At 42.1% G+C, this 25,404-nt stretch overlaps 1 protein-coding gene across 4 annotated transcripts in view; it reads left to right on the forward strand.

Annotated features, from left to right (window-relative positions):
- The window catches only part of DIP2C (disco interacting protein 2 homolog C), a 335,666-nt gene that overhangs the window by 233,984 nt on the left and 76,278 nt on the right, over positions 1–25,404 (forward strand). For all 4 annotated transcript variants that reach the window (XM_049798792.1, XM_049798793.1, XM_049798794.1 and 1 more), the window contains 8 exons: positions 545–655; positions 15,487–15,610; positions 16,206–16,315; positions 17,674–17,776; positions 18,129–18,193; positions 20,016–20,109; positions 20,227–20,346; positions 21,154–21,268. In XM_049798792.1, the coding sequence (XP_049654749.1) occupies positions 545–655; positions 15,487–15,610; positions 16,206–16,315; positions 17,674–17,776; positions 18,129–18,193; positions 20,016–20,109; positions 20,227–20,346; positions 21,154–21,268 (842 nt within the window). The remainder of the gene's footprint in view (positions 1–544; positions 656–15,486; positions 15,611–16,205; positions 16,316–17,673; positions 17,777–18,128; positions 18,194–20,015; positions 20,110–20,226; positions 20,347–21,153; positions 21,269–25,404) is intronic.

Raw genomic sequence — 25,404 nt, forward strand, 5'->3', positions numbered from 1 at the left:
CTCCAGATATCAGTTATTTATGTTCACACAGTACACAGAAACTTCTACACTTGGACAACAGTCCAATTCTAAAATAAAATTGTTGTGTAAGGCAAAGCATAGCAAGACAAAACATAATGTGTTAATGATTGACATAATTGCATCGTAAGTCTGGCTAATCTGAATTGCTGACAGATCCACTTTGTTTTCTGTAACTTCAAGCAAATTATTAAATTAGAATGTGAAATTCTATTAATTCCATTGACTTGGTTATTTTATGTCTGTAAAGCAATCAGTAAATTGAGAACCAGATGAAAGGTATTGTCAGTGTAGGAAACAATACAGCATGAAAATATTTAACTACATCCTAGGTGAAAATGTTCACAAAAGGAATACCTATTAGAATAAATTCCTTCTGATTCCTCATTCATCTTTCATTAGGTTTGAATAGTTATCATAGAATGTTTCAGTAATCACCTCTCTCTAAAAGGAAGCATGGAAACTCCAATTATCATTATCTGAAACCTGGGATAAAACATTTTTAACATACGTCTCTTTGTTTCAGGTAACACTTGTATTCCCTAACAATGATCCTGCTGCTTTCATGGTAGCATTTTATGGCTGCCTGCTTGCGGAAGTTGTCCCCGTCCCTATTGAAGTGCCACTTACAAGAAAGGTAGGGAACTGATTTTCTTCTCTATACTGCATTTTAAAATTTATGTCAGAACAAATCACAACTGAACATAGCTTTTGAGTACATTTTTGTGGTTAACTAGCTCTGAATTTGAGCATACAAAGATAGTGCTGTGTGGTGAGTTATATATAGTTCCTTCTTTTCTGTGATGGAAAATCTGAAGATGTGCTTGCAATTTCAGCAAATGCAGGTCCGTCTGGAAAAGGAGAGGAAAATTTTCCAAGAGAACAGTCCTAGATGGATTATCTTTGTAGCCTCTCAAAGCATTCTGGTGTTGGCCACTGACAAAGAATCATTGGTGACAACTGCTGATTTTCCACTTGTCCCTGCAACCCAAGCTACATTATAATGCCACTAGTGTTGTGTATGCTACTTCAAAGCAGTTATGGAAATGCCTTCTGCTCTGTCTATATGTGCATATGTATCCCAAAGCTTCTGTAACCACGGTCATCTCTGCCAAGGGTGGCACTTGAACAAATTAAGTTTGGGAATTCTTGCCACAGAACATACATTCATAGAGAAAACTGACCATTGCTAATCAAAAGCCTTTCACATCCAGTGTTGGTTCACAGATTCAACTACGTATCCTAGGGAAGTGTTAGTAGACAGATGCAGCAGTTCCAGCCAGAAAGAATGCCTGGGGACAGTGAAGGGAGGGGGCTCAGTGGTGTAGGTAAGCCACAGCTGGGAAGCTTACACTGATGCTGCTGAACTTGCCTTTTTTTCTAGGGATGTATGCCTTGAAGGCTGTAAATACAGCAAAATGTATTTATTAATTACAAGTTCTTTTTGTCATACCGCCTTACTTTTACCATGGCTGGCCGCCATGGTCCTGTTGTAAGGTTCTCCCAAATATCCCCTTATATAATCCCTTTTTTATGAGCTAGCACTAATAATGCCTTACTTTTATTATTTGATCTGGAATTGTCCACACAAAGTGTGTTCTTTAATCCTTACAAGATTTCTTTTTTAAATTAAGTTATTTTGGAAAATGTTGACTGAAGGCATGAGGTGTTTCCAGGGAAAGGGCTGAGGAAATCTATTGCTTTGCTCACTTTTTCAATTTTTCTATTGTCAGGGGCTTTTAATTGAAATGCCCTGGTGTCACGGTACCCCAGAGCTGAAGCTCAAATCTTTGTTTCATGGACAGGTATCCTGCCTTTCAAATGAAAAGCCATGAAAACAAGTTTCTAAGCCCTCATAAAGGCTTTGCAGTTTGCACATCTCGCATAGCAATTTAACAGCTAAAAATATCTGGAGATTCCTTCCTAACTGAACATGTTTGAACATTCCTCATCTCCAAGATCTCATCATTTCTCCATTATGTTCACACATGCCCTGGCCAACATCTGTGGTGGGCCCTTGCCATGGTGACACCAGAAGCTGGCAGGGAGAGGAGGTGTGGTAGCTGGAGGAAAGGATGGTTTGCTGAACTGCTGAAGGGGTAGAGGGAGATGAGGGAGAGGGAGTGGATCAGACTACAAAAGGTCATGATCCAGCTGAGCAGACATGAGAGTAGCTGAGCAGCAGGAAGGACACTGGGAACCAAGGGAAAGAGGAGACAGGAGGTGCCCCGGTTTAACTGGCTAAGACTGGAGGAAAGGTGCAGCTGAGCTAGAAAGGCCATGCAAGGAGAGAGGATGGGATCTCAACTACTCCACCTACTTTGAGGAGTAAGGTTATGCTATTTTATTTGTAAAATGTTGTATTTGAGAGCACCGAGAGGTGGACATGACTATAGAATGAGGATAATGATTTTAGTAGAAACATAGCGCATTTGCGTCGGGCTATCATCATGCTTTCATATGTGAGTGCAGTACCTTAAGATAGTTTGAGGCAATATAAAACACAGATTAGAAATCCATCAACAAAAAAAGGTGAGCAGACCACGTATGTTTGAAGTCACTCGCTGAGGCGATCAGCTCCTGTGCAGGCACGTTCTGCAGCGGAGCAGGGGATCACAGCATACAGGGGGTTTCCTGAGCTGGGGAAACCCCGGAGGAGCGCAGAGACCCACCGGGAGCCGGCAGCTCTCTGGAGGGATAGCGGCTGACTGAGGCGTGGGCAGGGCTAGGAGTAATGGCGGCCGCCCCCCACTCCCACAAAGGGCAGCCCACAGGAGCGAGGCAGCCATGGCGGGAAACAGGGCCTGGCGCGTCAGGTTTGCGTGGGAGGGCGTGCGGGGAGGGCGCCTCTTCGAAGGAGGGGCATTCCACAGGCTGAGTGGAGAGACTTAAAGTACACATAACCCAGCGACTGAGCAACAGGGCACCGTTCTGTGACCATCTGCACATGTCAAGGGCACTCATCCTACCTGACCCTCAAGGCAGAATGGTGGGCACTCGTCTGAGAGCAAGGGCTGCAGCTCTGGCTGGGGGATCTGCACCACCTACCCCAGATGGAGCTGCTGAAGGGAGAGGCTGCAGCGCAGGCCTCAGACTGCAGGAAGCGCCTAGACCTTTCTCGTGGGACAGGGACATGCAGCAGAGCCGCCTGCAAAAGCTATGCCCAGGCGCAGGACCCCCTGCAGCAGGCGGCTGAGCTGCAGGAGGCGGTCAGAAGGCTGCGTAGCATCAGGGAGGCTGAGAAGGAGTCAGACAGCTGGTTCCAAGCGCAGTCTGCAGTGGGCCCACGGCCCATGGCCACGCAGAAGGGAGGGGGGGCCAATAATGCAGCAGAATGGAAGGAAGCTTGCAACGGCAAGGACCTGCGGGAGAAGGAGACTTCCCCCGCAGGCTGAGGTGCCCTTGCAGAACGGCTTCGCCACTCTGGACACTGAAGAGGAAAGACCTGCCACATCAGGAGAGACGCTGGAGCTGAGTGAGGCAGCCTGATCTGCTCCTTGTGTAACAACCAGCGCAAAAAGAAAAGGCGACGGGTGACGCCAGTAGGCGACTCTCTTCTGGGAGGTGCGGAGACACCCGTCTGCCGACCTGACGCACTCTCTCGAGAGGTGTCCTGCTTACCGGGGGCTCGTATCAGGGATGTCACCGAGAGACTACCAAGCCTCGTGCAGTCCACCGACTATTATCCACTGCTGTTATTTCATGTGAGCACCAGTGATACAGCCAGGAGCAGTCTGAGGAGTATCGAGAAGGATTACAGAGCCCTGGGAGCAGCGGTAAGGGACTCTGGAGTGCAGGTAGCTTTTTTTCAGTCCTCCCGGTCAAAGGGAAGGGGTTTGAAAGGGCCAGTCGAATCTGACGAATCAACAAATGGGACTGGTGCCACAGCCAGGGGTTCAGCTACTTAGACCGTGCAACTCGCTTTGGGAAACCTGGGCTGATGGGGGCTGATGGGGTCCATCTGTCAGAGAAGGGGGAAGAGCATCTTCGGTCATAGGCTTGCCAAGCTGGTGAAGAGGGATTTAGACTAAAGTTGCCAGAGGTGGGCAACCTCAATCTATCCCACTCCTACCAGTTTGATGCCAGTGCCAGCAGCAGATGCCCAGAGCCTGGAGAGGGATCACAGGTCAGCAGGAGAGCACCTGAAGAGCAGCACAAAGGAATTCCAGCTGGTAAGTCAGCTTCATCGGGGGTCCAACTTAAATGCCTCTACGCAAATGCATGTAGAATGGAGATGTGCTCACACCTGCAGGGCTATGATCTTACTGCCATCACAGAGACGCAGTGGGATGGTTCCTATGACTGGAGTGTTGCAATGGAAGGATACAGGCTTTTTAGGAAGGACAGGCAGGGGAGATGAGGAGCTGTTGCCCTCTATGTCAGTGACCAGCTGGAGTGCATGGAGCTCTGCCTGGGGATGGATGAGAAGCTGGTCAAGGCTTATGGGTCAGGATTAAAGGGAGGGCAGGGACAGGTGACATTATAGTGAGGGTCTACTACAGGCCACCTGACCAGGAATAACAAGTGGATGAGGCCCACTGTAGACAGAAAGGAGCAGCCTCGCATCACAAGCCCTAGTCATCATGGGGGACTTCAGCCTCCACGATATCTGTTGGAGGGACAACACAGAGGGGCTTAAGCAATCCAGGAGGTTCCTGTAATGTGTTGATGATAACTTCCTTCTCCAAGTGATGGAAGAGCCAATGAGGAGAGGTGCTATGCTGGACCTTGTTCTCATCAACAAGGAGGGGCTGGTGGGGAATGTGAAGCTCAAGAGCAGCCTGGGCTGCAGTGACCATGAAATGGTGGAGTTCAAGATCCTTAGAGCAGCGAGGGGGATGCACAGCAAGCTGACTATCCTGGACTTCAGGAGAGCAGACTTTGGCCTCTTCAGGGATCTGCTTGGTGGAGTACCATGGGATAAAGCCCTGGAGGGAAGATGGGCCCAAGAAAGCTGGTTAGTATTCAAGGATCACCTCCTCCAAGCTCAGGAGTGATGCATCCCAACAAAGAGGAAATCAGGCAAAAACACCAGGAGGCCTGCATGGATCAACAAGGAGCTCCTGGACAAACTCAAACACAAAAAGGAAGCCTACAAAGGGTGGAAGCAAGGACAGGAAGCCTGGGAGGAATGCAGAGAAATTGTCCGAGCAGCCAGGGATCAGGTTAGGAAAGCTAAGGCCCTAATATAATTAAATCTGGCCAGGGACGTCAAGGGCAACAAGAAAAGCTTTTTTAGGTACGTCGGTGATAAAAGGAAGACTAGGGAAGATGTGGACCTTCTCTGGAAGGAAACGGGAAACCTGGTTGCCCGGGACATGGAGAAGGCTGAGGTACTCAGTGACTTTTTTGCCTCAGTCTTCACCGGCAAGTGTTCCAGCCACACACTGCCCAAGTCACAGAAGGCAAAGGCTGGGACTGGGAGAATGAAGAACCACTACTGTAGGAGAAGATCAGGTGTGAGGCTAAGGAATCTGAAGGTGCACAAGTCCATGGGACCTGATGAGATGTATCTGTGGTCCTGAGTGAACTGGCTGATGAAGTGGCTAAGCCACTACCCATCATGTTTGAGTAGTTGTGGCATTCCGGGGAAGTTTCCACTGACCGGAAAAGAGGAAACATAACCCCCATTTTTAAAAATGGAAAAAAGGAAGACCTGGGGAACTACAGGCCAGTCAGTCTTGTGTCTATGCCAGGCAAGATCATGGAGTGGATCCTCCTGGAAATCATGCTAATGCCCATGGAAAATAAGGAGGTGATTGGTGACAGCCAACATGGCTTCACTAAGGGCAAATCGTGCCTGACAAATTTGGTGGTCTTTTACGATGTGGTTACAGTGTTGGTGGATAAGGGAAGAGCAACTGACGTCATCTGCCTGGACTTGTGCAAAGCATTTAATGCTGTCCCGCATGAAATCCTTGTCTCTAAACTGGGGAGACATGGATTTGACAGATGGACCACTTGATGGATATGAAATTGGCTGGGTGGTTGCACTCAAAGAGTTGTGGTGAACGGCTCAATGTCCGAGTGGGGACCAGTGGCGAGTGGCGTTCCTCAGGGGTTGGTATTGGGACCAGCACTGTTTTACATCTTTGTCCGCGACATGAACAGTGGGATTGAGTGCACCCTCAGCAAGTTTGCTGATGACACCAAGCTGTGTGGTGCCGTCGACACGCTGGAGGGAAGGGATGCCATCCAGAGGGACCTTGACAGCCTTGAGAGGTGGGCCTGTGTGAACATCATGAAGTTCAACAAGGCCAAGTGCAGGGTCCTGCACATGGACTGGGGCAATCCCAAGCACAAACACAGGCTGGGGGATGAAGGGACTGAGAGCAGCCCTGCAGAGAAGGACTTGGGAGTGTTGGTTGACGAGAAGCTCAACATGACCCGGCAATGTGCGCTTGCAGCCCAGATATCCAACCCTATCCTGGGCTGCATCAAAAGAAGCATGACCAGCAGGTTGAGGGAGGTGATTCTGCCCCTCTAATCCACTCTCATGAGACCCCATGTGGAGTACTGCATTCAGCTCCGGGGTCCCCAACATAAGAAGGACATGGACCTGTTGGAGCGAGTCCAGAGGAGGGCCATGAAGATGATCAGAGGGCTGGAGCACCTCTCCTGTGAAGGGAGGCTGAGAGAGTTGGGGTTGTTCAGCCTGGAGAAGAGAAGGCTCCAAGGACACCATATAGCAACCTTCTAGCACCTAAAGGGGGCCTACAAGAAAGCCAGAGAGAGACTTTTTACAAGGGCATGTAGTGATAGGACAAGGGGTAATGGCTGTAAACGGAAAGCGGGTAGATTTAGATTAGATATTAGGAATAAATTCTTTACTGTGAGGGTGGTGAGGCACTGGAAGAGGTTGCCCAGAGAGTGTTCAAGGCCAGGTTGGATGGGGGTTTGAGCAACCTGGTCTAGTGGAAGGTGTCCCTGCCCATGGCAGGGGTCTTGGAACTGAATGATCTTTAAGGTCCCTTCCAACCCAAAGCATTCTTTCTATGATTCTACAAAAAAAAGAAGCAACATGGCTTTGAGGGATAAAAAATACGTCTTTCTGTTAGTATTTTCTGAGGTTTCATGACATTTTAAAATACATGGGTAAGTGTAAATTTGATTTATTTTGGAACATCTGATACCACATCCATCCAGTAAACTATAAGTTCCAGCTGTCCAAGTAAACACTCTATGTCAAATTAATAACTTACCCTAGTTTGGCTGAACGTCTTCAATGTGTTTTTTTTTTAAATATGTGTGTGTATATATGGATATATAAATATACATTTACACATGCATATATATATATATTTATATAAAGGAATATCTACAGACTCAGACTGTTTAACTATTGCCAAGATCATTCTATAATGTTTAAGTAACAAATTAATAAAACAATAACAGAGATGTCTGTGGTACAGTTAAAAAAGCAACATGATCTATGATCTATAAATAAGCCTATGCAATTTCACAGCATATACTATTGCAAATATTTTTGCATTTGTTTATATGGAATGGGAACTGGAGTGGAAACAATGAGATGAAAATCGTGTTCTGAGTAGTCCCAGAAGGAATACCTCTGCTTGGTCAAATGGCAGCAGATTGCTTCTGGCATCCGTGGGAAGATGTCATTTGTGTCATCACACAATGGCCTAGACTGTTCTTTTATGCTTTCCCATTATTTGTTCTCTTTTCTACATGCTTCAGCACATTCTGGCAGTAGACATTTTTTGGTTTGCTTTTTGGAAGGCAGAGATGTGAACTAACAAATAGACCGACAACAGACTTACAGAATAATGAACTGGTACAGGATGAGCTATTTCAGGGAGTTTCATTATAAGCACATATTTAATATTAAAAATTTGCATTAGCAGCTTTAATACTGTTCTGCATTATCATAAAGAAGAGTTTTTCACAGGTCTGTGCAAATTTTTTGTGCCTGGCAGTTTAAAATTGAGCAGTAATGCTTGCAGCCAGATAGCTTTTTGACTTACATGTTACTCTGCAGACATCTACATCCACATGGAAGTAAAGGCTTTTGCTTTACCAGCCTGTAGATTTTGCATGCATTCCCTTGTCTTTGTAGCATGACTGTTATTTTTTTTTAAGATTTTAGCAGAGAGCGGGAGCAGGGGGCGGGGGGGGGGGGGATGTCCAGTTCATTATTAGGTGAGGATCCATCTCTCCCTGCTCTTTCCTTCTGTATCCCACCTTTGTCTTGACAGAATACCTAGAATTAGTTGTAGTTCCCCCAGGGTCTTCAGGACGGCTGTCTGACATGGCATCTGGGATGGATTGCCTGAATACCCAGCACCCACGCAGCTTTCTCCAGTTTAGTTTTATTCCCAGAATGCTTCCTGGTGTTTAGCAATGACCTGGAAATTGGCATTCATGTCAGCATGGTTTTAGCTCTTTAGACTTGGGAAACCAGATCTAAAATTAAAAACTGGAATCCCAGGCTTTTTTTAAGTGCATCAGAACTAACTCTATTCTAGAAGCAGCAGTCAGGGGTTCCACGATCATTGTAGTGACAGAACAAACAGCATGTTTTATTTCTTCTTCTTTCCCTGCATTAATACCACTGAAATGCCTATATCATGAACACTCCCCCAAATTTTTATAACTAATCCTCATCCCTTGGATTATGGGCTATGTTCTTTCAGAATAGTGTCCCTCTCTCCCAATAATTTACGTTTCCCAAACATTAGCAAGTAGTATGTTCAATACAACATCTTTTCCTTCCAAGCTGCCATTTTTATTAATCTTGTCTGAAGCTGGAGTATTACAAATTGTTTTGTTGTATGTGTGATATGAAGTGAATTGCAAACTATGTATCATAGAATGTGCCATCAAAGTAGATGATACAAGATTTTCAACATGTTGAGTTTCAGTTCAAATAGCGAGTTTTTATTTCCCTTATAAAAAGATTTAAAAGTATGTTTTTGATTTCTTTTTCCTTCAGATTTTTTAGCTTTTTTTTTTTTTCACCCCCCACGTGATGGCTGCCATGAAAATTATTATTATTCTACTCTGATACAGTCAGGGGAGCATATCAGTTTTAATCTTAAAATAACATTTTTGTCCTCCAAGCACATTAATATTTATGCTCAATCACATGCTGTGAACATATGAACAAAGTGATCCCACATAGATCTTTATGGCCTCCTTATCATAGGCGGTGAGTATTTGTAGCAGGGTATGACATGAAAGTGTGTAAAAATCTTATTTCTCAGTCAAAACACTATTTCCTAGCCTGTTAGATTTAATGCTATGTGTCCTTCCAGCAGACATTTCTGTGCTCTTCCAGATGCTGGCGCTGGCAGTGTGGAAGAATGTGCCTGTGTGCTGTGGGAGATGATTCCCACTCCAGGACACTTGTTTTGTTTTAAAGGATGCTTCGTACAGGGTAAACACTGTTTCCAGGAGCAATTTTTATTAAATCCTGAGAAGTTGGGTTATTAAAGGTTTAACAGTAGCCAGAGAGATATATCTCTTTAAGGACAGTGAAATTGTCCCAGTCTTGTCTTCCATTTGAAGGCAGAATTGTTTTCCAAGGGAAATACACCTTGATACCTTTCCTAGTGTTTCAGGGCCTGAGATAAAATGAGCAATGTTTCTTCACAGCTTTAGTCATCATTGGGCTGTAGTGTGCCAGAAACACTGGAGCTCTACATACTTTTGAACAGCTTTTGACAATGCATCTCTTTCTCCACTGGATTTAAAATATGCATAAAATGTTATATATTTTCTTTTTGGCAACATAGTCTTCCAGTCCGTCCAAAGAATACAAGTTCCCTCAGCCCCACATGAGCCCCTGGCAGACACCGCTGGACCCCTGTAAGCCCTATGCCCATCCCTCCCCCTTCATACACTTTGGCAGCTGGGTACTAAGCAGAGGTCTTTGCTCAGTCGGCCACAGTGAATCTCAGATCCTTTAAAGTCGATGTTGTCTTTTTATGCTTTCAAGTTTAGGAAGTGGTAGTTTCCTAGAGAGCATATCACATTTCATGCAGTGTCCCCTGCCAAAAATAACCATTGTCTTACTTTCATTAAGACTTTTGGACATTAAGACTGCTCCTAGTTGGAGATTTCATGTGCAAATTACAGCCAGATACCAAAGCTCTGTCTGAGGAGACAGCTGATTTCTTCATCTTAAAGCTGGTTATGAAGATTGCATCTGCTTTGTGTTTAATTTTTATTAAGGTCTTTAATATTTGTGTTTTAAAAATAAAGAGTTTCCTTGATGCCTTTTCACTTTTGGTTCAGAACTGGTGATGCTTGGCCTTTATGTCTGATGGTTGCTCTATTTGTTCTTCACCAGCAAATTTTTGTTAGGGTAAGGTCCAATGTAGCTCAAATAAGCATCATAACAGAAAACAAGATCAGTTCAGTCTGCAGTGCTTCATCACATAATTCTCATTTTGAAAGCAGTCTGGGATTTGCAAGTGTACAGGAGTAACTTTATCAGGCCAACCTTTGCACAGACTGTCTCTTCCTTCCTTCCTTATTAGATAAGGACATGCACTCTCACTCACGGAGAAAGGATCATAATTGTTTTCCTTCATACAGATATTCTCACAAAACATTATAGAAATGACATTAACAGCATGCTGAAATGCAATGACACGTGGGAATTTTTCATCCTGACAATGAATTATCACTCTCTGCAGCAGGAAAAAGACTATTTGCCTCCATGTACTGGTGAATACCTTTAGGGAACCTTTAATAAAAGTCTTTAGAGAACCTTGAATAAAAGTCTTTAGGGAACCTTGAATGGCTACCTACAGCAGAGAGGATTTCCATCTCACTTAATCTGAGGATTGATCTCTATAGGTGTGTGCAGACATAGTCTAAAGCTATGCAGACCTCATTTTTCGTACCTCAGCAAGTGCTGTGCTTTCAAGAAATATAAAATGATAGTTCCAAAGTCAGCAGTTGGTCTCAAACCTCATGCTACAATACCTCAGCTCTGTCCTTGCCTTCTACCTGCATTACATGTTGTTTCAAACTGTGGATTTTGGAGGTTTTGACAATGAGCATCGCTGACAAGTCTTTCCCTGTCTGTGACTGGGACTGCGTTGGTTGAGTTGTTTCACCTGGTCTGCATTGGCTCCCTGAGGTTTCTTCTACCACCACAAAATTCAGCAAAATAAAGTGATTGTGGCAAGTGGGGGGTTGCCAAAGTATCAGATTAGCATAACTTACCAAAATAGCAAATAACACTACTGACAAACACAGCGTGTCCTGAAAATCTAGTCCCTTTATGTGCAGGAGAGTGATTTTATTCAAGGAGGGGCAGGGATTTTTATTTTTTTTTTTCCCAGCAGCAGATGATTTAGTTGGCGGGGGGGGGGGGGAGGGTGTCTACTTTCAAAGCCATTTTCAGCATTGCAGCCATTCATTTTACCTTACTCAAAAGGGATGCTGATAGCTTGTCTCTGAAATCTGAAATAATCAATGCCTTTAAAGTCAGTAGTCTTTTTCCTGGCCCACATAAAAGCTTTGACTGCTTTACACATATGTTTGCATTTTCAACTCAAACTTCATTTTCAAACCTATAAGTTTTACCTAAGGTCCTCACTGCTCTGGGCCTGTCATGCCGAGGTATGAGGAACAGCGAAGACTATTGTGTTCACATGCTTGCGGGGTGTCTGTGGGCTGTATAAGGCTCTCAGCTTGAGATGGCTTCAGATCTTCGACCTCCTGGCTCTCAGTCCAGTAGCTCAACACCACTTGAGTAGTTAGAAACAATTGCTTCTATGTGACAGCAGGTATCACAGGGGCACCTGCACGGGGCAAGTGATGTTGACCCCTTCTTCATGTCTCTGTTCTCTGCAGTACTTTTTGCTTCTAAGTCAGGATGAAGCCACCAGAAGCAGGCAGGAGGTGGTGATAACTAGTTTGGAGGTGTGAGACTGAGACTGAAAGTGGGAATGATGGACACAGACTAGCAGACTGCCAGAAAGCTTTGTTGTGTTCGTACTGTAAAATCCTCAACTAGAGCTCCTATGGCCGTTGAGAACAGTGTCTGTCACAGTACCTCTACTCCAGCATCTTGATTTGCTTTTTTCTTGCAAGGCAGGATTTAGTGTGGACACCAAGGGCATGGCATTGGATTTGAAAGTCTGTAAAACACACTGGATATTGTCCACACATAGTGAAATTCTTCCAGTCTCCTGTGGTAGTGTTGCATCACATAATTGTTTAGCCATGTTGTCCTTCCAAATGAATAAATCAACTGTACAGAAAAGAATGAGGTGAAGATTTTAATGCTGTTTGAAATGGGGTTGTCCTGATGTAAAACAGTGTGGGTTTAGAATCTGTGATGTGTGAGTAGATTGTATTAAGTAATCTATACATGATTCTCTCTGCTTGTGTGTGAACTACTACAAATGAATAAATAACATTTATGCAGACATGCTCTAAACCAGTTGATATGGCACTAAGTGGAAGCATAGTCATTCTTTCCAGTGTTATCTGAAAAACCCAAGCTGTTAATACAAGTTTCCTTTTCATATTGTTTTGTTTTGCTATGAGAAGAGCTTGACAGATAGTTTCTTAACTGATGCATCCCCCAGGGCCATGATATGCTGATGCTCTAAGTTCCACACTTTCTACTGGTTTACGTATGTTAGATTTCTTAATGGAATTTATTAGTCAGTTTCTGGTTGTAAAGTCCTGGTTAAATGGGATTTGGTTGGTTGAGAATCGGCATTTCTTGGTACAACGGTGAAACAGTTTGCTAGCAGTCTTTTATAGGGCATACAATTACAACAACATTTTATTTTTGATTTAAAATTGAGAGTGATGCAGTTGCATTCAGTTATGAAATTTATATGTAATATTGTGTTTTAATTGGTAGTCAGAAATTCATGCATATACATACATTGGTAACCATTTTTTAGATTAAACTTAGTGGGAAATTTTAGGTAAGGGTAGTATGAGTCTGATATTTTAAGAAACTGGTGACCTCCCTTTATACATGATAGAGTAGCAGGTCTCAGAGGCTATGTCTTCCCCAAGGAGTGATGTTCTCCATGGAGCACTCCAGCTCTCATCTTCCTGCCATTCCTTCTGAGGGACCTCCAAGGAGAGCCATCACTCCCGCACTGTCCAGGCACCCACGTTTCCTTCTGTTGAGCAAACTCCAAGAACGGAGATGCCAGGTCCTATCCTAATGTGGAACCAGGATCCAACTTGGCTAAGCACTTGTCCCATGACAACATAGAAATGGATCAACTAACACAAGAGTCAGTGAGGAGACTAATGCTTGACAAAGCCCTTTTTGTCATGGAAGCCCCCCCGGTGCAGGCATGCTGGGGTCAACAACGTTCTCCCCAAAATGTTGTTCAGGGATATACCAGTAGTATTCTCTGTTGCTCAAAGGGTACTTTCCTTGTCTGTTTTTTTATTGGAAAAGACGATGCACAAGTTTAATTTTTAAAAAGCTTTCCTGAAAAAGTACCTTGTCAATTTTTCCTAATTTTATATGCATTCTGATTATAGTAAGAAAATGTAAATGAAGTAATTCTGGATCGAAGGAGTTACATAGCATACTTTTGAACAGATCAGTTTATTGTCACATATTGTTTGCTCAGCTATCAAAGTTCTTTTAACTTCTGCTATATACATATTTTTAGGTCATATGGAAAATAAACAAGCTTTTCTTTTTCCTCTGATCCCATTGCTTCCCTATTTTAGATTGCTTTATTTGACTACATAAAAATTGCATTAAAAATTAGTCAGATACACTTTGGGGCTTTCTTTCCATCATACAGTTTTCCTTTGAATAAATCAATATATTAAGGCAACTGTTCTGTATTTCTGGTTGCTTCTATGGTTAAGTGTGCTTTATGGTTGATTTGAAAGACACTTTAATTTGATCTTTTAAGACTCTGTAGGCTGTTTTCTGTAGGATCATTGTGTGAAGAAAGGGTTTATACTTCTATGTGCATTTACATCTAGGGCTTTGCTCAGTTGAAGAGCCTAGTGGATAGATGTAAAGTTCATGAAAGAGTCATGACAAGACACTATACATAAAGCAGATTTAATGCTGTGGAAGCACAGCATCTCTTAAAGAACAGCTATGGCCTAGACTTGAAAATCATTACATGACTTTTTAGCCTCACTGCTTATATCCCCTTGATGAAAGTAAAATGTAATGTACTTTCTCTAATGGGCACTTGACTATCTGTAGTGCTCCTGAAACGTGTCTGTAACTATGCAATGAAATGGTTATTGATGAATCAGGTTAGATCACCATAAATATACTGTCACCACTGTATGTCCGTCATAACATCTTAAGGGTTGAAAGCTTTCCCCAGGCAGAAGCATCTATAACCTGTATTATTACCTAGAATTGTCACAGAATCATAGAGTAGTTGAGGTTGGTGGAGACCTCTGAAGGTCATCTGGTCCAGCTCCCCTGCTCAAGCAGGGCCACCTGGAGCAGGTAGCCCTGGACTATGTCCAGGTGGCTTTCGAGTATCTCCAAGGGTGGAGGCTCCACAACCTCTCTGGGCAACCTGTGCCAGCCATTATCACAGTAAAAAAGAAGTGTTTCCGGATGTTCAGAGGGAACCTCCTCTGTTTCAGTTTGTGCCCATTGCCTCTGGTCCTGTCACTGGGCACCACTGGAAAAGAGCCTGGCTTGGTCTTCTTTACACCCTCCCTTCAGATGTTTGTACACCTTGACGAGTTCCCCCCTGAGCCTTCTCTTCTGAAGGCTGAGCAGTCCCAGCTCTCTCAGTCTTTCCTCATAGGAGAGATGCTCCAGTCCCTTAATTATCATAGTGACCCTTTGCTGGTCTCTCTCCAGTAGCTCAGTGTCTTGTGCTTGGAAGCCCAGAACTGGACCCAGCACTTGAGATATGCCTCGTCAGCGCTGAGTAGCGGGGAAGGATCACTTCCCTCAAACTGCTGGCAATACTTTGCCTAACACAGCCCAGGATACCATTTGCCTTCTTCGTGCAAGGGCACATTGCTGGCTCACATTCAACTTGGTGTCCACCAGGACTCCCAGGTCCTTTACTACGAAGCTGTTTTCGAGCCAGTGAGCCCCGAGCCTGTGTTGGTGCATGGTGTGGTTCCTCCCCAGGTGCAGGACTTTGCATTTGCCTTTCTTGAACTTGGCAAGATTCCTGTCAGCCCATTTCTCCAGGGTGCCATCCTCTGGATGGCACAACCCACTGGCCTATCGGCCACTCCTCCCAGCCACTCATCATTTCTGAAGAGATGTGAGAGCAGGCACCATCTGATGACTTCAGTTCTCTATGATTTATGTTGTTACAGACAAGAGGATATCTAGGTTGTGGAATTCCTTTGTCAATGTATAAATGAGCTTTGCTAGTCAGCTAAGTTGCTTAAAGGAAAGAGACTGTTTTCCTTCCAAGATAATGTGCCAAAGGACAATAACATTTTCAGCCAAAGTCACTTCTAATCAGTTCTGTGTATTGCTTTTATTTTGTCATCTATTAGGATGCAGGAAGTCAACAAATAGGCTTTTTGCTTGGAAGCTGTGGAGTTACTGTGGCCTTGACTAGTGACGCATGCCATAAAGGACTGCCTAAAAGCCCCACAGGGGAGATACCACAGTTTAAAGGTGAGGTAATCCTTGCTTATTGTGGATATCACAGGTAATTTACTACAATAACAGTCATTCTACTTTTTTAGTTGTAGCGGGTGAGGATCAGGCCCATGATGAAACACTTGCCACAGGAGCAGCTGTGGCTGCTGGGACATGATTGCCCCAGCTGCGTGTCACTGGCTGGTAGAGATCGCTGCTCCCATCTCATGGCTGCCAAGAGTGCACCTGACCTGGTTCTCTGCTGGCTCAGCTGGGCTGCTGAGATCGTTTGTGGCCACAAGTGAAATTAAACCAACAGATTTCAGACCGTAGTAGATCAGAAGCATTCATACGATTCAGTCCTACAGCTAAGCGGTAGGGACAGTAACCTCTGACAGGAGAGGTAATAAACTGTTCAGGTCAATAATAGCTTAAACCACCCAGCTGTTTCTTCGGGGATTGTCTGAGAAAGCCACAATAGCCACGTTAAGAAAGCAGTTCTGGAAAATCTTCTTTCCCATGCTATGCTGACGTTTAAAAGAAGCAGTGTTTAGGCAGTAGTGACACTCTGTAAAAATTTTGTCTTATCCGTCAGAAGTTCGACAAAAGCTGACTTTTCTTTCTACCTCAGGCTGGCCAAAGCTGCTGTGGTTTGTCACAGAATCTAAACACCTCTCCAAGCCACCTCGTGACTGGTTCCCACACATCAAGGATGCAAACAATGACACAGCTTACATTGAGGTGAGTTAATGAAGATGCATCTTCTCCTCGAATCATTGCATATGGCACTTCTGGATTAGGTAAACATCATTATTCATTTGCTAGTCACAGAAGCAAAGAACATCCTGGTTTAGCCTGTTAATAAGTAATATTTTCTAATAAATTATACTGGATATTGATTTCAGAAAAGTTAATGAAATGTTAAATTGCATTTTGGGAGTTTCTAATGTTAATGTTTTTACATCATCTGTGTGGCTGCCACAATATTATATTAAACTTTCCTTGACCAATCTTGGTCTCATTCACAGTGTGGGCTTGCCCACTAGCCTTGAGATGGATAGATGGCAAGTTTCACAGTGAAGCTTCAGTTCTCATATCACAACCTTCAGACCCTTTGTAAGAGAAGGAACTTCTTGTTCAAATGCTTGCCTGTCACTTACTGTTTTGTGAGTCACACTCCCCTCAAAAGACCAGCATCAGGAAGGGAAAATGAGCCATGCCATTAAGTTTAATTTTTCTCTTTTATTTTTTCCCTTTCTTTTTTCCCACTTCTGCATATACTCAAATGCCTTGAATTCAGTGATGTTAGTACTGAATTTAAATGATTATTTAAAGGGAATAAGTTCAAGTGAATGGAGCAAAGGTATTTCTTATCTTCATGCAGTCAGAACACTTGGCTAGAGAAGCAAAGATGCCTCCATTTTCAATCTTGCTGATTATCCTCATCATGGAGAAAGATAAATGTTTAATCTACTTTAATTGCTACTGACAGTTTTCAGACTGTTGCGTGAAGTTGCAAAAATTATTGAAATCATCAGCAATGATCTCCCACCTCTTTTTTATACTGCTTTCTCAAGACTCTTTCCTATTCTTCTGATCAAAGAGCTTGTGTCTTTCAGACTCTGTATGTGTGGATTATTATAACAGTACCCAGCAAGGACTCTGTGGTCAGTTCTTGTCCCTTGCCTTATAAGACATAGAATAGAGAAGCTCAGGTTTATTGGTTGGCCTATAATATCTAACGTGAACACTGAACAGACTGAACTACGTTATTATTCTCTGCTAAATCTAGCCAGTCCTTTAGTCATTAACAAGATCAGATTGTTAGAATTATTTTTCCATAATGCCTGTATTCAAACAGCAGATGGATTTCTGATATCAAGCCTGGGAAACTTCAGTCAAAAAGAGAAAGCCTATCTGAAAAAAGTGTCTTTTAACAAAAAAAAGCCTTCCAAACTCCTCAATACTGATGCTTTCTTAAAATAGACATTAGATGTGTCCATCATTCACCTACATAGGAAATACTTTAAATGTAGCTATTAAATAATGGAAATAGGACAACTATTGCACATTGACTTGCCCTGCTTATTTCGTTTTAGTACAAAACATGTAAAGATGGAAGTGTGCTTGGGGTGACTGTGACAAGGATTGCACTGCTGACGCACTGCCAAGCTCTGACCCAGGCATGTGGATATACAGAAGGTATGGAGTACACTTCCCTTGCTTCATCCTTAAAATCAAATGTGAATTGTAATTCATTTCCCATCAGGTTCCTGTCTTATGTTTTACATAGATCTGTGTCAAGGGTTTCTAGATTTAAAAACCCGATTTTTTTTCATTAATTCTAGACAATAGGCACACATGTAAGATATCTTTTTGAGGGGTATAAATAATGTCCTAGCCAATACAAATCCTGCAGTGGAGACTTACTATGAAAGTGAAGCTTTGAGGTCATCAGTCATGTTATACCGAAGCTTCCTTCTTCCTTTGAGTGGGTTTGTCTTGGTTCAGTGCTGTGTTCTAAAAAATAAACTGTTTTGTTTTTGTTGGACAGCTGAAACAATTGTGAATGTATTAGATTTCAAGAAGGATGTTGGTTTATGGCATGGGATTCTTACAGTAAGTATGTTTTTTTATTTTGTGTGAGTATTTGAAAATAAACTAAACTAATATGCTTATTACTATCACAAACTAGGTTGTCCTACAGTTTCTTCTAATACAAATTTTTCTGCTTTGAAAGCAAAAAATATGTGACTTAAACCCATGATCTTCTGCTAGTGCACTACTTACCCATACTGAGCACAGTAAAGATGCCAGTGTATTTTTATGCATCATGTCAAGTACTCTGGCCCCATTCTTACCATCTTACTCTGATCTTACTGATGCGTGATTTTGAGATCAGACTTTATAGCAGAAAGAAATTAAATTACTTGCCTCTGTAAGGATATGATCCAATGGCATAGCTATATTGCCACTGACTAGCTTTTCTATTGAAACTCCCACCAACAAATGGTTTTACTAATGTTAAAACATTTCTGGTACTTTAAATTGCATAAACTGTCTACTTGCTGTTTGAATGTCTTCCTCAATTGACATGGGAGGCAATTGACATATTTTTAAGGATTGCTTCTAAAGGTGCTGCTGCAGTCAATGATTGACAAAATACTTAGTATTCACTATCATTTAAAGAACAGATAGCGTTTTCAGCGGTCATTGTTTGGGGGTCCCAGGATGTAGAGGCCCTACATGCTATGATTCCCTGGGATTCTTTTCTCATGCAGTGTTACACTGTTCTTACTATCAAAGGGCAGTAAAAGCGGAAACCATCTATTAGGCTTAATGCTCCTAAGTATCTCATGTTAAAACCCCATCTTTATCACTGAAGTTGAAAGCAAGCATGTAATAGGGCTTTTCTGTGCCTTCCTTTGCTATTAATCTTGGTATGAACTTCATTTTTTTCATGGCTTGCCTGTAAATGCTTTTCCTATACCTACACTTGTGCCAGCCTGAAAGGAGAACTATCTTTTGCAGTTCTACAAGTGTTTAGGTGACTAATCCACTGGCACACTTAACCTTTCTTAAGCCCAGGGTTTCCAAACAAGTACTGTATTTAACCTGAGCTGCTATGAGTGGAGACGTGTTGCCCTCAGAAGATGTTTCTAAATGGCAACAGAAGTAAAGCAGCAGCTTATTTACAGGCTGTTTGTGTAGTAGTAACACTAAGAAATCACTAAAGAAATTGACTGCCTCAGACTGGGAGATAGGTTTTGCATCTGTCACTGGTTTCACTCAGCTGCTTTTTCTAAACTTCCTGCAACTTTTCATGACCTTGTTGGAAATACTGGAATTAGCCCCCCTGGAGAAGGACTAAAAACTCCTTCATTTATTTTCTGTTAAAATGAATTGATATCTGCTTAATCTGTGATTCCAGTTTCTCTGTCTACTGTCTTTTAAATAATTTGTGCCCCACTACCATTAGTAGTTTTTCAATCTTCACAGAGATGGATTTCTTTAGACACATATGTTGCTGTTATTTGTCTTTTTGAGTAAAGAGTCTTCATGTATAATAAAGTTTAGTAGGCTTAGGAATAATGTTAACCTACATAGCAAACATGCAGACATCATTGTTTATCCAATGTTTGGGGTTTTTTTCTATTTAAAGTGAACCGCTTAGAGTATAAATAGGAAGATCTGTTTCTTATTTTTCATTACTGCTTCAAAGTTATGATCTGATTAGTCTAAATCCTTAATCCTTAATTAAAGCATTAGAAAATGAGGATCTGTTTCATCTTGATGTAGATAGCTAGATAAGAAATTATAAATGCCAGAATTGACAATAAAACTAGCATAGAGTGATTTGCATAGATGCCCCTGCCCATAACACAATATAAATAATTACCACGATTGTTGCATAAAACCCATTTATCTTATTTGATTTCAGAGTGTCATGAACATGATGCATGTTATAAGTATTCCATACTCCTTAATGAAAGTGAATCCACTGTCATGGATACAAAAAGTCTGTCAATATAAAGGTAAGGAACAAGAATATACAAAAGTGTACTTGACCATCAAAATCAAAAGTACAAATTGATAATACAGCTGTGTAGTTTTTATATGGTGTATTAGTAATCCTCCCATTCTTATTGCAGCAAAAGTTGCCTGTGTAAAATCCAGAGACATGCACTGGGCATTGGTGGCACATCGAGATCAGAGAGACATCAACCTTTCCTCACTGCGTATGCTAATAGTGGCTGATGGTGCAAACCCATGTAAGCTGTGCTTCTGCAGTCCAATAGAGAATAGGGAGTGCTTTCTGTCTTGCATTTAAAGTTTCAGTCGTCAGTCCTTTTAGCTAAAATATTTACAAAGTATAGGGTTTGTCTACTGCAAACTATATGATATTTATGGAAACAGTAATTAATTTTGGATTTTTTTTAAATATATTTTTCTTTAGCTAATCCTGAAGCAAACTTGATATTCTACGTAATGTAAGTCGCAGTAAATCCAGTTTTGTTTAACAAGAAAGACTGAAGTAAATAACCTTAAGCTATAGAAACAGAACATTTCTTTTGAATGATGGTGCTCAGATGCAGAAGTAACTGAGAATTTTAGGGGAATACTTATACTACTCTAGAGAACAACATCTGGATCACTTCATGACAATTAATAGCATGAACTGTTTATATTAATTAAGATACCAACATAGAGATGTTCTGCTTGTTTGTAGTAGTTTGCTTTGAGTTCTGAATTAAATCTTTAATTTGCTTCATCCTAAAAAAGAAAATTATAATGAAATTCATACTGTAAATCCAGCAGTAATGGCTTTTCTATGTAAGCATAGTGAAAGGACTTTATGCTCAAAAATCAGTCTTTATTCTCTGTGCATACACAACTATATATACATATACATAGATGTAGTAGCTATGACTTCTCTTTCATGGTGGACATGGTTCCTTTTTAAATTTTTTCTCCTGAAAAGCTTATATATTCAATAGTAAGTTTGCAATTTGAATAGCATCACTTCAGAAATCAGATTATTTTTCTCCTCTGAATTTTTTTTTTTTTTTTTACCCCAGGGTCTATTTCTTCCTGTGATGCATTTCTCAATGTCTTCCAAAGTAAAGGTCTAAGACAGGAGGTCATTTGTCCCTGCGCTAGTTCACCGGAAGCTCTCACTGTGGCTATTCGAAGGTACTGTGTTACACCAGTGGAAATAGACCCACTGTAGAATATATGTAGTAATTTGAAAAGCAGTGAGAAATTTATTCCAGTATGAATCTGCATACTTAACTTCTGAATGACATTTTTTGTTTTCATTTTGTTTATGCCAGAGAAGACATACAAGAAAAATTTCTAGAGTAATAATTTAACTTCAGAGTCCTTTATAATATAGTTCCCATTTCTGTAATTTTACCTATTTTAAAATGAAATACACTGAAATGCAAAAGCTAATTCTGTAAAAAGAAGTGGAAAAATGCCACCATAAGCATAAAATGAATTAAAATGTGGGTATTTAAGTGGCATTGCTATCAAGGAAAGTCATTCTTTAAAGTAGTCTGTTTAAAGAGAATTATGACATTCTGCAGGGGTTTTTTGGCTGACTGGTGCTTTTTAACCATTCATAGACTCTCAGTAATCATCTGGAAATACCCTTTGAGTCTGGGGGATTTGTGCCTAGGAACAAAATGGATAAATTCTAATAAAACTATTAAACCTTAAGTATGTGAATGTCAGTATGCAGCAGTCACCTGTCATGAGTATTGTACCACACAGTAAATGGCATAACTGTTGTCTGTTTTGGCAGAGTTTTCTGAAAGTTATACCTTGAACAGTAGGCACTTTGTTTTTGAGTTCAGATTTCTGCAGCCATTTATAATTGTTTCACATGTTAAAACATGCAGTATAAAACTGTAAAGCACTGTAATAGCATTAAGTAAAATACTTCCTGCCACAAAGTTTAAAATACACTGTCCAAGTGAAATTTAACTAGATTTTCAAATAACTTTCCAACGAAACATCACAGGAAGAAAGACATGAAGCCAAGAGTGTGGTTGACTTTCAGCCACCTCATTATTAACTTAAAACATCTGAAAGCTATCCATTAGGGACTTATCCTGTCCAGATTAGTTTTCTTTCTGTGAACTACAGGATCTCAGAAAGCCCATCCTTCAGCTCCACCAGCCTGTTCTCAGCATTATACCAAGGCATATGTTGTTTTTCCCTTGCACTGAGTTTCCCTGCCATAGGCTATGCAGACCTTCACTCCCTAGGAATGAGCTCTTGCTTGTAAGTGCAGAGAGGAGGTGGAAGGGCAGCAGACGTCGCTTGTGCTGAGCACTGATTAACAGGAGAGGGGCTTCATTTCCTGTGCTAGCCCTGGAAAATCTGCCCCAGATCTCAGATTATGAAGTGGGAGAAATCACTCCATCTCAACATACGGTGGCTGGCATGTCCTTTCTGGACTTAAACTGTGTTTATAGCCACCTGAAGCACTAGAGATTCATTTTCAAATTAACTAGCATTGAGAGCTTACATAAAAAAATTTATTAGCATATAAAATAGTGGATAATTAAAAAAAAAAAAGGCATTTTTATCTTCAATGCCTCGCTGTGTAATTACAGAGCAGTTCTTACTACAGTGAATGTTATTGAACACGTATCTCCTTTTTTTGAAATCTGTTTAATGGTAGGATAATACCAGCTGAACTTGGGAGCTTTAGTATTTTTCATTTTATTCAAGCCATCTCCACTGACAGTAAAGTCATTATCATACAAGTTCCAAAGAGTTACAGCTGAAGTATGCATTAAAATTACTCCCTGCAGAGCACAGATCCAGAGAGCTACCTGTTAATGCTCTGACTCTTTCAAAATCTATGGTGTATTTTTACTGATCTTCCTACAAGGAAGAGTAACAAAACCAGTTCTCAGTTGAAATACCCTTATAGTTTAGGAAAAGACAGTCAGTAATAGACCAATAGGTACTTTAGCCTTAGAGCTGAATGATGAAGCCTAATATTTAAAGGAGCGTGTCATGCAAATAATTCTTTATGGTATTCCCCTTTGGTTTATTGCATATTAGTCTGAACCCACTTGCTTAAGGGAGTGCAAAAGTTTAAGTATAGGTCTGTTCCCATTTAAATGACTGGCAAAAAATAGCGGTAAAATAGATTGTGTCTGTAAATGGTAGAGGTAACTGTTCTCAAAATGCTCTACAGCTACTCTGTACAAAGGAGTCAGCTTTGAAGTAGATGCACGCTGTCCCTCTTTGATGGTTAAGGAAACTAAAGGGGTAGGTTTGTCTGGTGGTTTAAGCTAGAATTACTTAGTAGATGAAGTAGGTGGAATTATCTTTGTTTAGTTGCTCCTACCTTAATCAAAGGATTCATTTTTGTCTAGCAAGCAGTCTTACAGAATTCCAAATCCAGTATTAGAAATATTGAATGTGTAAAGAAAATTTAAAATGTTAACTTTAAAATTAATTATAAGTATACTGGAATGGGGTTATTTATTCAAGACAGCTAGCATGGCTTCACCAAGGGCAAGTCCTGCCTGACCCACCTAGTGGCCTTCTGTGATGGGTTGACTACATCAGTGGACAAGGGAAGAGCTACAGATGTCTTCTCTCTCGACTTCTGTAAGGCCTTTGAAATGGTCCCCCACAACATCCTTCTCTCTAAATTGGAGAGATGGATATGATGGGTGGACTGTTTGGTGGATGAGGAATTGGTTGAATGGTTGCATCCCGAGTGTAGTGGTCAACTGCTCAATGTCCAGATGGAGATTGGTAACCCTCAGGGGTCCATACTGGGACCGGTACTGTTTAATACCTTCATCAGTGACATAGACAGTGAGATTGACTGCACCCTCGGCAAGTTTGCAAATGACACCAAACTGAGTGGTGCAACTGACACACCTGTGGGATGGGATGCCATCCAGAGGGAACTGGACAAGGTTGAGAATTGGGCCCATGTGAATCTCATGAAGTTCAGCAACGCCAAGTGCAAGGTCCTGCACCTGGGTCACAGAACCCCTGATATCAGTACAGGCTGGGGGATGAAGGGACTGAGAGCAGCCCTGTGGAGAAGGACTTGGGATTACTGGTGGATTAAAAGCTGGGCAAGAGCCAGCAAATGTGCGCTCGCAGTCCAGAAGGCCAACCGTATCCTGGGCTGCATCAAAAGCAGCATGGCCAGCAGGTCAAGGGAGGTGATTCTGCCTCTCCGCTCTGCTCTGGTGAGACCTCACCTGCAGTACTGTGTCCAGCTCTGGGGTCCTCAGTACAGGAAAGACATGGACCTGTTGGAGCAGGTCCAGAGGACCTGATCAGAGGGCTGGAACGCCTCTCCTGTGAGGAAAGGCTGAGAGAGTTGGGGTTGTTCATCCTGGAGAAGAGAAGGCTCTAGGGAGACCTTATAGCAGCCTTCCAGTACTTAAAGGGGACTTACATGACAGATGGGGACAAACTTTTTAACAGGGCCTGTTGCGATAGGACAAGGGGTAATGGTTTTAAACTGAAATAGGGTAGATTTAGACTAGATGTAAGAAAGGAATTTTTTACAATGAGGGTGGTGAAACACTGGAACAGGTTGGCCAGAGAAGTTGTGGATGCCCCATCCCTGGAAGTGTTGAAGGCCAGGTTGGATGGGGCTCTGAGCAACCTGATCTAGTTGAAGATGTCCCTGCTTATTGCAGGGGAGGTTGGACTACATGACCTTTAAAGGTCCCTTCCAACCAAACTATTCTATGATTCTATGATTTATATCTCGTCTTCCTTCCAAGTGATTTTTCTCTTTCTGTTAGGCAGAGCTATTTGTTTTAGGGATGTTTCTGTGTGGATATCATGGACAAGACAAAATAAGATACCATGTAGTACAGGATTGTTGCTGACAAGATGCTTTTTAAGGTGCTGTCAGGTGCTTGGCTCCCCACCTCACTCCTCCGTCCTGGACCTCTGACTTTCCCTTTAGTGTCAGATAACTAGGTGCCTGCAAGAGGATCACGATTAACTGGTGTCTCATTCAAGGATCAGCCTCAGACTACCAGGATACCAGAAGTTACTCTGAAATAGCAGCTCTGAAGTGCCTGTTGTGTGGACCCCAGTCCTCAGCACGGACTCTTTCCTTCTGCACACCTGCTTCCATTGCACCGCACTTCTGGCTAACGCGGGCAAAGCTGCTATCTCAACGCAGGCCACAGCAAGTGTAACTCTATTGACAAGTCCCCCAACATGATCCTAGCAGGCCTCTTGTCTCCAGCTTCATTCACTTCTTGGCACCCCTGTCCTGTACACAGCCAGTGTCTTTCAAAGCTGCACCCACTCTTCTTTTT

Source organism: Accipiter gentilis, chromosome 4 (assembly GCF_929443795.1).
Source record: "Accipiter gentilis chromosome 4, bAccGen1.1, whole genome shotgun sequence".
Taxonomy (NCBI): Eukaryota; Metazoa; Chordata; class Aves; order Accipitriformes; family Accipitridae; genus Astur; species Astur gentilis.